The 13,583-nt window shown below is 43.2% G+C and overlaps 1 protein-coding gene across 1 annotated transcript in view; it reads left to right on the top strand.

Annotated features, from left to right (window-relative positions):
• The first annotated feature begins 9,654 nt into the window (after window positions 1–9,654).
• PLD5 (phospholipase D family member 5) overlaps window positions 9,655–13,583 on the top strand; it is a 211,355-nt gene continuing 207,426 nt past the window's right edge. The window contains exon 1 of the mRNA XM_032466511.1: window positions 9,655–9,974. Coding sequence (XP_032322402.1) covers window positions 9,786–9,974 — 189 coding nt within the window. The 5' untranslated portion in view covers window positions 9,655–9,785. The remainder of the gene's footprint in view (window positions 9,975–13,583) is intronic.

Below are 13,583 nucleotides of genomic sequence, written 5' to 3'. Positions count from 1 at the left end.
AGCAATAAAAAATGGTTAAAGTGGAAAAAAATAGAGGCAGAAGCATGAATTTCCAACTTCTCTTTGGAAATGCTTTAAAGCACCTTGAGATCCTGGGGATCTTGCACAGAGTCGCTGCTCAGTAAAAACTTGCTTCCCAAATAGATGAATAAAAGAAGATTTGAGCGATAAAGTGGTCCAGCTTAACCATCTGGAATCATTCACTTGACGGTCACGCAGAGTAATGTGCCTGCGTCTTCTCTGTGCTAGAGGAACAGGCAGAAGCTGGGACGTGCAGTTATTACTCAAAAGTGGTCAGTACCTATGACTATCATTGCTCTTTGGTTTTAGTTTTTGAGAACTAGGGGTATTTTGCAAGTGCAAGCCACCTGACTCTTTCTTGACCCTACTGATATGGTAGCCTGGGTTGGCTGTGCATAGCTTCTTCTGATTTTGCCATTTGTTATTTCCACTGGCTAAGGAAATAAGTGGATCAAGAAAAATATCTGTGCATTTATAAGCGAGGCTGATGTAACACAGTGTTAACATCAACAGATTGAATACTTCTGGTTGATTGACGAGAGAAAAGTCACAGCAGAATAAACTGAGTTTCCTCTGCTCAGGTGTAGATTCTTTGGGACTCTTGGTGGGATGGGGACAGTGGCAATCAGATATTCTGCCCCGTGGCACATGGTGGAGCTAGCTGTCCCTGCATATTCTGTCCAATAATGCATTTACTATTATGGGGGAGAGGGGTTTCTAGTATATCTTATGGAACTGCCCAGTTGTGCATTGTGGAGTACTATTCCAATGTATGGCATTGTTAGCCACACTATTTCTAATGATGATTATAATACAATACATCTTATACTTCAGTTAAGGGTTTTTCCAATATATAGAAGGTGTTGCCCAATATCCTCCTTGACTTTATACCTGCTTCAGCCAGAAGACTGGGTGCCATGTCTTAGGTGTTTTTAAGACATTGATTCACAAAGTGAGAATTGACCTGATTCTCTGCTAAGTCCCAGAGGAATGACTGGAATTGAACGGAGACTATAAAAACACAGGTACTCCTTAGTAGTGACAATAAGCTCTTGGTGTTCAAAGCTATTTTAGCCCAGTTAATAGACTGACACTCTGCCTAGAATATTTTAAGATTCATATATTAGACATTATATATTAGATAAATGGTGCTGATTTTACTGCCCTTTATGGACTGTGTAACCTTGTGAAGACTGGTTGTCACCGCCAGGGGAAGCACAGAGCAGATCTCAGTTGTCCTCAAAACACGTAAGTGAAGGATGGCCCAGATGCCTGGGGGCAAATCATCAAGTGAAAAGAACACATAAATATCTTTGCTTAGGGAGATGGTTCAGGCTCGTGTCTTCAAAATGTCACATGTGGAAATAAATGGAGTGTTATTTTGAAGGGATAGAAAGGTAGAAGTATTCAACATATTGATTATGTGGTACCCATTCTATGCACATCCCTGATCATCTTATTGCAGAATGGATGGGCTTTCTGTCCGTCTGCCTCAGCACAGGGGGTGCTTGCATGGGTGTCACCTTTGTTACAGCATCCCACAAGATTTCTAGGATCAAGCAATTCATGACTAGAAAATGAAAGCATTCCTTAGTGGATTCAAATGAAAACTAAAATCATAACCAGGTTCATTCCAAAAGGAGACACCGGAGGAGAATGGAGCTGGACTTCTATGATAGCATCTGTATTTATGCCACACATAAGGTTCAAGTTCCTCATTTTGTTAAGCTGAAAACATCACTATCAGAACACTGGGACACAGTTTGCTAGAAAAACAGACACTGGCTTTTTTTTTTTTTCTGTATTGAGTCATAAATGGGTCATAAAAATTTGAAGCCATTTGTGATACATTAAATAAAGATTAGACAGGAATTAATTCCCAAACCCAATACTAAGGCCATAGTTGGCTGCAGTGTGATGTTTGTAGGAACTTCTGTCAGGCCTGTGCTTTAAGCAAACAAGCAATTTGGGACAGTCTTTGACAGCTGGGGTCCATTCTGAATTAAATAAATGATGACATGGTACAGACGCACTACATTCAGCACGGAGCACTTGGGTCATGCCGTATCAGTTACTTTGGCAAGATCCTGTTAGTCATGGGATATAACATCAATCTTGGCAAGGATAGTTCGTTGGAGAAAATCTGCCTGTAGGGGATATATTTTCCAGACTTACCATGATGTCTGCTTGCCTGCCTGCCTGCCTGCCTTCCTTCCTTCCTTCCTTCCTTCCTTCCTTCCTTCCTTCTTTCCTTCCTTTCTTCCTTCCTTCCTTTCTATGGGTGACCTTTAAACACTCTGCCTTGCATTAGAACCAAAGGTGGTTTTCAGGCCAGTGTGAGCTGATAAATAAAAGGCATATGAGACCAAATGCTAATGGCTGTCGTTTTTGAGGGGGAGAGGGTGGGTAAATAAAGTTTATTCTAGGAAGAGCAGCTCATTGAGAGAGAAAACTGGTTTAAAATCTACATATATATACTGTTCATTGTTTCTAAGAACAGTTTAGAGCTTTAGCTTTTAAAACTTACATAGTGATCAAAGGAATAAAGCCAACCACAGAATAAGAATCAACAGAATGCAGTAATGCAATCATAAAGGACAGTTAAATGTGCTTACTTACACATATTCAAGAAATAAATCACCTAAGTTATAAAGAATAAGTAGTTCATCTGTGTCCTTTTTTTTTTTTAAGACTCCACATATAAGTGATATCATATGGCATTTTTCTTTCTCTTTCTGGCTTACTTCACCAGAATGATGATCTCCAGGTCCATCCATGCTGCTGCAAATGGCATTATGTCATTGCTTTTTAATGGCTGAATAGTATTCCATTATATATATATACTATATATATATATTATATATACTACATCCTCTTTATCCAGTCACCTGTTGATGGACATTTAGATTGTTTCCAAGTCTTGGCTATTGTGAATAGTGCTGCTATGGACATTGGGCTGCATGTATCTTTTCAAATTGGTGTTTTCTCCAGATATAAGGGCATTGATCATCTTTGGAAGCTGTGCCCAAGAAGCCTGCTTGGAAGGAAATGTGACCCAGCAGAGGATGGATATGAGGAAACCAGGGTGGAAGGGCACTGAGAGGGAAGTTATAAGCAGCTCTCGTGAGTGTACATCACTAACATAAGAAGAACTACAGGAGAGAGATTCTTAGTGACACGAAGACCTTCAAAAAACCCTCAGAACATCCCCCATGAGAGGAAAACAGTCAGCATTGCTATCTGCCACACGCAAAGAGCATTAGGGCCAGGTGACCAGCTGGCCAGAAGAGGTTGCGTCCCTCTTACCCTTGCTCCCTATGGTGGGTGCTGTGGTGGGTCATGGAGATCACTCTTCAGAAAAAGAAGAAGGGTTATTCCCTCAGCTTCCAGGAGTGCTCCCTGAAGATGACCCTTAGCTGCCAGCTTTCTTTGGGGGCTGCCTCAGCTGATGAGAACTGGCTTGCCCAAGGTCACAACTCTTTCCAGGGGAGTCGCCCATACAAAGACTGATCAGCAAAAGGTACAAGTGAATTCCCAGCCCTTTCCTGCAACTCTCTCCCAGTGGGGTCATCGAGGCCTTTGTCGGGATTGACTGGCTTTCCCCTTTGCCCCCTCCCTTCGACATATGTTGATCCCCAGGCAGTCCTTGCACGTTAATCTCCATCTCGGACTCTGCTTTCTGGGGAACACAACCTGCAATGCTCCTCATTCTAATGCCCGACCTAGAGGGGCCACAAGCAGTGGTTACCAAGTGGTAGAGGAGGTGGAGCAGCCTCCCTCCCCAGCTGCAGGCTTCCAGGGAGAGGGGACGATCTCTCAATTGCATGCATATTTGCACATAGGTTTTTAGTCTTTTTTTTTTTTTTTTTGGTGGGGAGAAAGATGAATTAGGCTTACTTATTTCTTTACTTTGAGAGGAAGTACTGGGGATTGAACCCCAGACCTCACGCATGCTAAGCTACCACTTGAGCTGTACCCTCCCCTCAACTGCATGCATATTTGGAGGTACGTGATTCTTAGACTGACTCTTCTTCAAATAAAAAAAAGACAAAAATAAACGATGAAACATGCCAGAAGTATCCTCCATGAGTAAGGAAAGAACAGATCCACAGCCTGAGTTTAACAGGGAAAAAGGGCATAGCTGCTTTCTGCTCATTTGATGGACTGATTACTACATGTTTGGAACCTGGGTTTTGAAATCAGTCTCATGTTGGTTTCCAAGCTTTGTTCCTTAATTTCATGTGACCTTGAGAAGTTCACTTAACTTCTTTAAGCCACAGTTTCTAGGCTATGAAATGGAAGCAACAGTAAATTGCTGTGCGAATTAAATGAGAATTATGCAAAGCTCTTAGCACAGCACCTGGCACAGCGTAAGCACCCGAACTTCCTCTCCTTACATATCCAGAAAAAATGAAAACACTAATTCAAAGAAATAAAAAGAATAAAATAATGCCATTTGCAGCAGCATGGATACACCTGGAGATTGTCATACTAAGTGAAGTAAGCCAGAAAGAGAAAGAAAAATACCATATAATATCACTCGTATGTGGAATCTTAAAAAATGACACAAATCAACTTATTTACAAAACAAAAGCAGATTCACAGACATAGAGAACAAACTTATGGTTACTGGGGGGAAAAGAAGGGTGGAGGGATACATTGGGAGTTCCATATGTGCAGATACTAACTACTACATATAAAACAGATAAACAACAAAGTCCTACTGTATAGCATAGGGAACTATATTCAATATCTCATAATAACCTATAATGAAAAAGAATATGAAAAGGAATATATATATGTATAACTGAAACACTATGCTGTACACCAGAAATTAACACATTGTAAATGTGACAGAATGAATACTAACGAGAGTTTACATAAATCACATACCAGTTTATTTTCCATAATAAAATTGTAAATGGAAGCAACAATTCTTTGCAACTCCAACTGGCTTTATTGCAACCCTATCCTTTTCTGAACTGTTTTCACGGCAATTTACATTGATTTACTAGACCCACGTACCAGCAAAACCAGTTTTTCTTCTGCATTTGCTAGGCAAGTTCTTACCTAGCTGCTGATACCTAATTTTGTTAACCTGTTTTCTATCCCCCTCTCCCTTTCCATCTGAGTTCCTGGTCTAGAGATGTGTAAGTCCTTTTGTCTCTCGTGCACACTAAGGGACTCCTTGGCCAGGTTTTCCAGTTATAACTTGTTCCCACCCCCATTGGGTTCACCTGCTTCCTGTTCCTTTGCTGGAACTTACAGCCTCCTTCATCTGTCACTTCCAGGTAGGTGAATATTGTGATGTCTGATAAATGTAAGCCAGGGAGCTTGCTTCTTAGAGAATCCCAAGGTTTTGATTGACTTTCTCTCATAGAATATACATTGGCTTTGAGGTTCTCTGTCAAAACTTTAGGAAGTGTACATATTGAGGGGTAACCAAGGATTTTAGTAAATAGCTTATCATAACTCATGTTTTATCCTGTCAGCAAAATTCTAGTTACACAATCATTTGGAATAACCTTAAGTATACTAATGATTTATTATATTAAAGTGATAGCTTATGCATTTACAGTTATAAAATAAATAATTGGGCAACTGACCAACAGGGTTAAAAGAAAGGAAATTGTGTACACCTGTTACTATGATGTTAAATATAGCTTATTTCTCACATATCTATTTCCCAATAAAGACTGAAGCCTGCAGAGTTTACATTTTCATTCTGAAGCTGGGAATACTACCAAGTTATAACCCTACGTCCAGGTGTGTGTCAGATTCAGCTAGTTAGTTTTCAAAAGATACCCTCAGCATGCACCTTATTCCACAGTGACACCTTAGCTACATCAAATAAATTTGTATCTCAATTCTTTAAAAGGCCTTTTTATTTTATGTTTAACTCTGCTAAACAACTCTTAAAAATCAGCCTCCTACCTACAGCCTACTGACTTTTCCCAATCATTTAGCTTTGCCTTCCTAAACCAAGTTATATATACCAAACTTTGGGAATGTTTATTTTTCAACAGCATGAAATGCTGCCTCCTGGGGAACTACTGATTTTGTATTATTTTCTTGACATTTCTCTACATTTAATCATAATTGCATGCTATTTGTACTTTCACTAGAGTCTGTCTATTTTTAAGATTGTAAATTCATTTACATCAGGGTTTATGACTTCTCAGAATTCTGAATGCCCACAATGCTTACCCAACTCTGAGTACAAACTGGAAACTCAATACATGTTTGCCAAGTTGAAATTCTGAGTTTGGTTTAGCAAAGCTAAACTCTGTTTCTCTACCAAGATCATCTAAATGTGTAACCACATTTTCTTCTCAGAATCTGATCCCCATTTGGGTGATTTTCTCCAGCACCTTTCCCCTAGCTCATCCTTCTCCTGGTTCCCCTGCACCTGCAGCTGTGTTACAACATTCAACCCGCCTGATTCTCCAACTAGATCAAGCTTACATAATTTTAAATTTTCTTTTGTTTTATTTATCTTGTGTCTGCATGGCCTTGTACACATCAATTGCTAAAATGAATACTTCTGGAAAGAACAGGAGTGGCTTGAGCATAACTAGAATAGAAATATTAAAAGAGGGAAAAAAAAGATATTTAATGTGCCCTGTTCATCTTTGTACATCAATTTAACAGTTTTTACAACTTGAAACCAATCCATTAGGGTTGACATGTTGACAGGCACTATTGGTTCGTGACAGATTAACCAATTCTTCACCTATTATTTATTCTCTGCCTACATTTAACAAAGCCATTAACAAAAAACAAAAGACCAGAAAAATAACATCATTAAAGCCAGGACAAAAACTAGAACCACATGATAGGGAGGGAGAAGGACATTGTTGGCTTAGAAAATTTAAGATCAACAAAAGCTCCAGCAACTTAGCATGAAATTTAGCAATCAAGATTAATTAAGTGATACAACTGCCAATGAAAATGATAACATCATCAGAATAACATAAAGAACATTCCTGAGCCTAAATGTTCTAATAACAATAGCATATAGTTTATACAGTGTCTTCTTATGTATTCCATAATTTTATTCCTATAGTAATCATTTGAGATAGTAATGACTAATCTCTATTTATTAGATAAATTCAAAGCCTACTGAAATCAAATAAAAACCATTTAGCAGAGTAAAGGGTCAAGTGTGGCCCCAGTTTCCAAGAAAGTCAACGGACTAGTAGGATAGATAATTGTAACACCTACGCTGCATTAAGAACATACAAGAGCTATGAAAATGTTAAGGAAAAAGTGCTATGGGAATTAATTATAAATTCAATAGTATTAATACATTTCAATGATATTTTGGGGCAAGATTCTCATTATTATAATTGGCCATCTTCAGAAATATTTTTCTTCTCTACAACAGTTTCAATTGAGTTTAGCTTCATAAAAATGCTCTTTTGAAGGTCAACCAGCAAATTTCATATTACTATCATAAACAATGAACTTGGACAGGGATTCAAGGTTGATAAAAAATTGTGACCATGACTGCACTCACATTTATTTAAACTTGTTGAGTCCATTTTAATGTCTGGCACTATAAACTAAGTAAACTGAGTATGAAACAGTACAAATCTATGCTTTGCTTGACCTTTTTAATCATAAAACATTATCTATAAATTGATTACAATACTCAATTGAGTAGCTCGCCTGTAATGTATATGCTATCATTATACTCATTACACCATAGATGGTAGAATCTACAGTGTTTTCCCCTAAAAAGGTACTGTAAAGAAAAAAAAATCTACTCAATATGAAAACCTGGCTTGATATGAAAACTATTTGTCTGAATTCTACTACAGTGGAAGACTTCATTATTACTCTGAATTGGATATCTGTCACCTGTCAAGGTTTGGATATATCACGTGACTTACAGTGTAATCTTACAGAGCAAAAAGCGGAGGTAGCCTTTGCGTAAGGGCAGTCTGGTTTTTCTAACATCAATATTATAAAAGATATGTAACTGTAATCATTTAAATTGTGTGTTTTTACTTAAAAAAAAGTAAAAGCAGTGAAAGCTAAATTGTAATAGCAAAATATGAGACAAGACAGTGGAATGCCTAGTGTTAACAGCCTTTTAATCTGGTTCAAATCCTTGCTTTGAAGTGCATTTCAGGCTCGAGTCTCAGTTCCCTCCCTCACCAGGAAAATGGGGTGGATGACCTTTGTCTTACGTAATAGCTGTGAGATTTACCAATAACCCACAGCCTGGGATACAATACAATGCAAATCAGCTCCCAAGTAAACCAGTAACCAAGAATTGTGTGAGTCTCGTTTATATGTAGCGGCTTCATCCTCAAATTGACTGCTCATAGGATTCTGTTTCAACTACTATTACTACGATACCATCTTTTAATATGGAGACTCTAAAAAGATATGACACAATCCTTGCCATCATAGAACTGCATCAAATTCTCACCCAGAATTTCTTTCTTTGAAACTATCCTCCAAGGTGGACAGTTCTGGGAAACAGACCATCCAAGGACTAGAGAGATCAGTTTACCTTCTGTGGCTCCCTTTAAAATCCTCAGTACACTTCACCTTTCAAATGCTCCCCGAGCTTTTAAATTGACTTAAGAAATCCTTAACATTAGTCGTTACTCAGCTTTTCAGTAAAACCAGATAATGTTTTGAAAAATGCTGACTTCAACAACAGCAAGAGATTAAGAGATTTAAGGTTCAATTATTCATATGCCGCCTTATTTCTAAAAAATCATCATGCCTATCTGCCTTAAGACTGGGCCTGGGAGGGAAGGCAGACGTAAAAACCCTCGGGGGAGTAAAACCTGACCCTGGGAGCCTGCGGACGGAGAGGAGAGACAAGTGCACAGAGCTCGAGCCACAGACGCCTCCTGTAGGCAGAGCATCTGCACCGAGGGCCGGGGACTCGCTCGCCCAGGACCCGGGGGGCGGGCCCGCTGGGAGTCGCGCTCCGAGGGGGCCATCGCGGGCTGGGGCGGTGGGTCCGGCGAGCTGCCGCCCGGCTACTGCGCCAGGAGGGTCCGCATCGCTGCACCCTCGGAGGAAAGCGCGCCAGGCTCAAGAAGACACTTGTCCTTGGGGCCGTTTTCTGGGGTTGCTGGGCACCCTCTGCTCGGAGTCCCCAGGGGTGTGACAAACGGGCTTCTGAGGCTGGAAGTTACTGAACTTTGAAAAAGAGGAGGAAGGCAGAGGCCGGGCGCGGCGAGTGGGGGAAGGGCGGGGTGGTGTCGGGGAGGGCGGGGGCGCGGGGACGGCGCTCACTTCTCCAGTCGCTGTTCGCTTTCAAGTAAAAATGCGAGGGGGAGACGTGGAGCCCGGCTGAGGGAAGGCTGCGGAGGGCAGGTCGGCAGCCGGAGCCGTCGCCCGCCTGGGCGCTCCGGGAGGGGCGGCGGCCGCACTCACGGCCCTCGGCCTCCTCACTGCGCCAACCTGCAGGCTCGCGCGGCCCCTCCCGCCGCCCACCGCCTGCTCTCCCCTCCCGCCGCACCCCGCCCCGGTCTGGCCAGCCGGTAGGTGCCGCGAGGGGCCCGCGTGCGGAACGCCCGCCCGGGACCGCAGCCGCCTGCACCCCGCGCCTCCGCCTCGCTCGCGGCCTCCCTCCCGCCCCACCCCTCCGGCTCCTCCCGCCCCGCCGCGCCCGGCTCTCCGCGCTCCCCGCTCCCCGCTCCCCGCGCCCGCTCGCTCCTCCCTCAGCCCCGGCCGGCCTCCCGGGAGCCCATCCCGAGCCCGCTGCGCGCCGGCCGCCGCCTGGTCATGTCAGGATGGAGATCCGGCAGCACGAGTGGCTCTCGGCCTCCCCCCACGAGGGCTTCGAGCAGATGAGGCTCAAAAGCCGCCCCAAGGAGCCCTCGCCGAGCCTGACCCGAGTGGGCGCGAACTTCTACAGCAGCGTCAAGCAGCAGGATTACAGCGCCAGCGTCTGGCTCCGAAGGAAAGACAAGCTGGAGCACGTAAGCGCGGCCCGGGCCGCGGCCCTGCACCTGCCGTACGCGCACCCCAGCCCCAGGGCGGGGGCCAGGACCCCGCGGGCGGACGGGCTTGGGGAGGCGGGCGTCCGCGGCTTCCGCCCACCCGAGGCCCTTCCGGCACTTTCCTGCGGGGATGACCGGGCTGCGGTGAGGAGAGGGGCGGGGGTTCCCTTCCGGCACTGCCTGGCCAGCACACCTCGACCTCCCCGGGCCGCCGCTGCGGGGGGCGTTCGCGCCGCGTTCCTGGGCGCCTTTGCGGGGTGAGCAAGACGGCGAGCTGCCGCGGCGTGGCTCCGAGGAGCCGGCTTTGCACGGTAGTGGGCTTTAGAGGGGCGTTTGCTCGCGTCTTCGGGGCTATTTTACCTGATCCAGAACTAACATTAACGAATCCGTAAAGTTGTCGTCGCTGGCGACCAGCCTAGGTCGGCGCACGAGCCATTCGAGTTTTCTGCAGCGGATCCTCTGGGATGAGCAGGTGGCGGTCCCAGCTAGGGAGGGATTTACTCGTTGCAAGGAGAAACAGAGAAAGGAAGAGCAAGCAGGTCGCTCAGCTCCCGGGACCCGCCGCTAGAGGGTGGGGGCCGGCTCGCGCGGACCCCCTCTCCCAAAGAGGCGTGCTTCGCCGGAAGCGTTCCTGGCGCTGGGGCTGAGACCCTAAGGCTCGCCGTTCTGGAGAAAAAAAGTTCTCCTAGAACGGCGTTTAGTGGCTTCACAGTTTCCCAAATCTGACCCATCAGCATCTCCTTAACCAAATGTTAACATGAAACTAAGAGAATTATCTCAAGAGTGCAGCACAGCTAGATAAGGAGAGGATGCTGTTTCTTCCTGCGGAGCTGCATAATCCAAATTGAGTCTGTTAATGGAATGTAGAGGTTTTCTTGTATTTGGGTCACATTGCCAATTATGATAGAAAGATAAGGAGAACTTCTGGAACTCACACATCTACTGCCGCAAGGATCTGCTACCCCCCCCCCCCCCCCCCCATCCGCGTTTCTCTTCTCCTGGGCTTTTCAGCAGCAACTAGCTTCCCAGGAGGAAGCCGGCAAAGAAGTATTTCTTACAGTCTGAAAGGAAGGTCTGTGCCTTTTCTCTGAGGGCCTCAGTAAGTCCCTGAGAGCACAAGTTCAAAGCTGTGAGTTGGGGAGCAGGCTGTATTGTGTATAGAGACAATTTCCTAACAGCAAATGAATGTCTCAGATCTTTAAGACCATGGAAGTAACTAACTGAAGGAGATTTCTAGGATGCAAGTTGTTTGAAAGGCAGCAGTATCTGCTTAAAAATGCAAGCCCCAGAATTAGCGAAGGAGCCATTGGTTATTAGTTTGAAGAAGGGCTATTCGCATCTTCATGTAATTTAGCTTCTGTTGTCTTTGTATTATTTTAGTACTAGGGAGATGGTCCACCCTTGGAATGATGATAGACTACGTCTTCATTTCAGTTACCCTCTGTGTGTTAATTTGCAGCTTGTACTTTTAGCCGGTCTATTTCCTTTATTCTTTTACTGGAAATCAATAGTGCAGCCTTCTATGACTATGTCTTCTTGAGTCACAGACACTGCACACGTTATACTTAAATGGTGTTTCACTTTTAGTTTTTCATTAAAAGTATCAAGTCATACAGAGTGGGCCACGGCAGCCTCACCTTTATGGATGAGTACGGGATGCTCAGTGTCTCCTGAGGGTTAGAGACCAAGGAAAGGGAGGTCTGGTTGTTTGAAAGGATGTAAGGATCTATGCTTTCTTCTTCACTCAGATGCTTGAAAGTAGAGCATTGTACTTATTTTTTGAAAAATCATCTCATTTGTTATTTAAATCAGTGATTCATTTTTATTTGCTTTTTCAAATACATTTCATGAGATGTATTCTGTTCTGAAGTTTTCTTCTACACCTGCTTTAATTGGAAAGGAGGCCTTGCTTTCAGTGAATTTTTTTGTGATATTCTCTTGCCCCTTTGAAACATCTACAGACATTTCAAATGAAATAATATTTATGGCAGTGCTATGAAAAATTACATTTCCATAAAGATGCAAATTTTATTTGCACTCAAGCTCATCTATCCTATGTTGTGTACACTATAATGTTTCAGGTAGTTTGATGTTAATTTCTAGTTAGATATTTGATATTTAAAAATGCATAACAAATACAACCAAGTGTATTATTGCCACACAAAGCATGAAGATGTAATGTTGACTTTATCATAGACAACATTCTGAACATATCAGGCACCTTCAGATTTAGATGTTGCAGAGATTAGGATGAGTGTGTCCTGTGAAATTCAAAGGTGATGTACGGTAGTTTGACCCCTTTGATCTGTCTAATCAAATGGATGACTACCACTTTTATTATGTTAAAAAGTGAATAATTATAATGAAGTCATATGCATGAAAACAGCTTACTGTTACTCTGCTGGTGCTTTAAAAGCCAAGCTAGTATTAAGGGCATAAATAAATTATGGCTTCAAATGACGCACGTATGCAGGCATCGCAATAACGGAATTCCCTGAAATGAAATCTGGCAGTGTGTGGACTGTGTCCAGGTTTCAGAGGCATTGCTTAATCTGAAAGTCAATAACAGAATGTGAAGTGACATCTGGAGAATATATTTCCACTCAGTTCGCTAAAAAGGAGAATAGTTTATCCCCCCTTTTCTAGTTTAAAGGCAACAGGACTAATCCCCAGGTTGGACAAGAGAAAAGTGACATGAATTGAATAATCAGGAATTGGAATACATTCACCCCACGTTAAATTTGATTCCAGTCATTGGTTGGTGGATACTTAAGATGAACACTCGTTAAGAAATAAATGTATATGAGTGAATTCTTCCATTCTTAAGTCATGATTAGAAGCTACAAGGAAGTTATGTTTGTATCATGAATTCTAGACTTCGACCTCTACTTGGAAATTTCAGGAAAAAAGTAAAATTTCTGGGTCATACATAGAATGTTGTCTTATTAGCTACAAGTAGTGCCCTTGGTTCTTAGAATCTTTCACCTCCTATTCTGCCTCTTAATGGTTACGGCTTTAGAAAGCATCAGGTTTGGACCAGCAATGGACAATGGAAGTCTTAATTCTCTGTAGGATCCCATATTTACTTTTTAGGTAAAAGTGAAGGATTGTGATCTAAAAAGAAGGGTTGCATGGGGCCACTTTTTCAACTCCCTAACCTACCCTTCTCTGTCAGCCCTTTCTGGGGATGGATTACTTTGAAAGTCACCGTTTAATACAGTTTGGCTATCCCAGAGGATGGTGTTATCATTAGGTGTCCTTTGAGGGTATATGCCTTAATTGACCTTTTGTTTCCACAAACTGGGAGAGTTGCAGAGGCTACTCCGTTTAGTAGCCTGGCTTTATGCCAGTTGTATGTGTGTAGAAGTTTCCTGATGCCATTTATGGAGATGGAGATGTCTTATTTCTCTTCTACTTAGTCAATTAGCTTTTGCCAGAGTGGTTAAGAGAGGGACTCAGGTTAGACAGGCCACCGGACTCGGTCACCAGGATGTACGTTCACAGTCCTCCATGAGCCGTCCCAGGTTTGCTGGATGATTCAAGGAGACAGTCCACGTCTGTACAGCAGTAAGGCACAGTCCCCTCATG

Source organism: Camelus ferus, chromosome 23 (genome assembly GCF_009834535.1).
Source record: "Camelus ferus isolate YT-003-E chromosome 23, BCGSAC_Cfer_1.0, whole genome shotgun sequence".
In the NCBI taxonomy this organism is placed as follows: domain Eukaryota; kingdom Metazoa; phylum Chordata; class Mammalia; order Artiodactyla; family Camelidae; genus Camelus; species Camelus ferus.
This window is presented reverse-complemented; position numbering and strand designations above follow the sequence as displayed.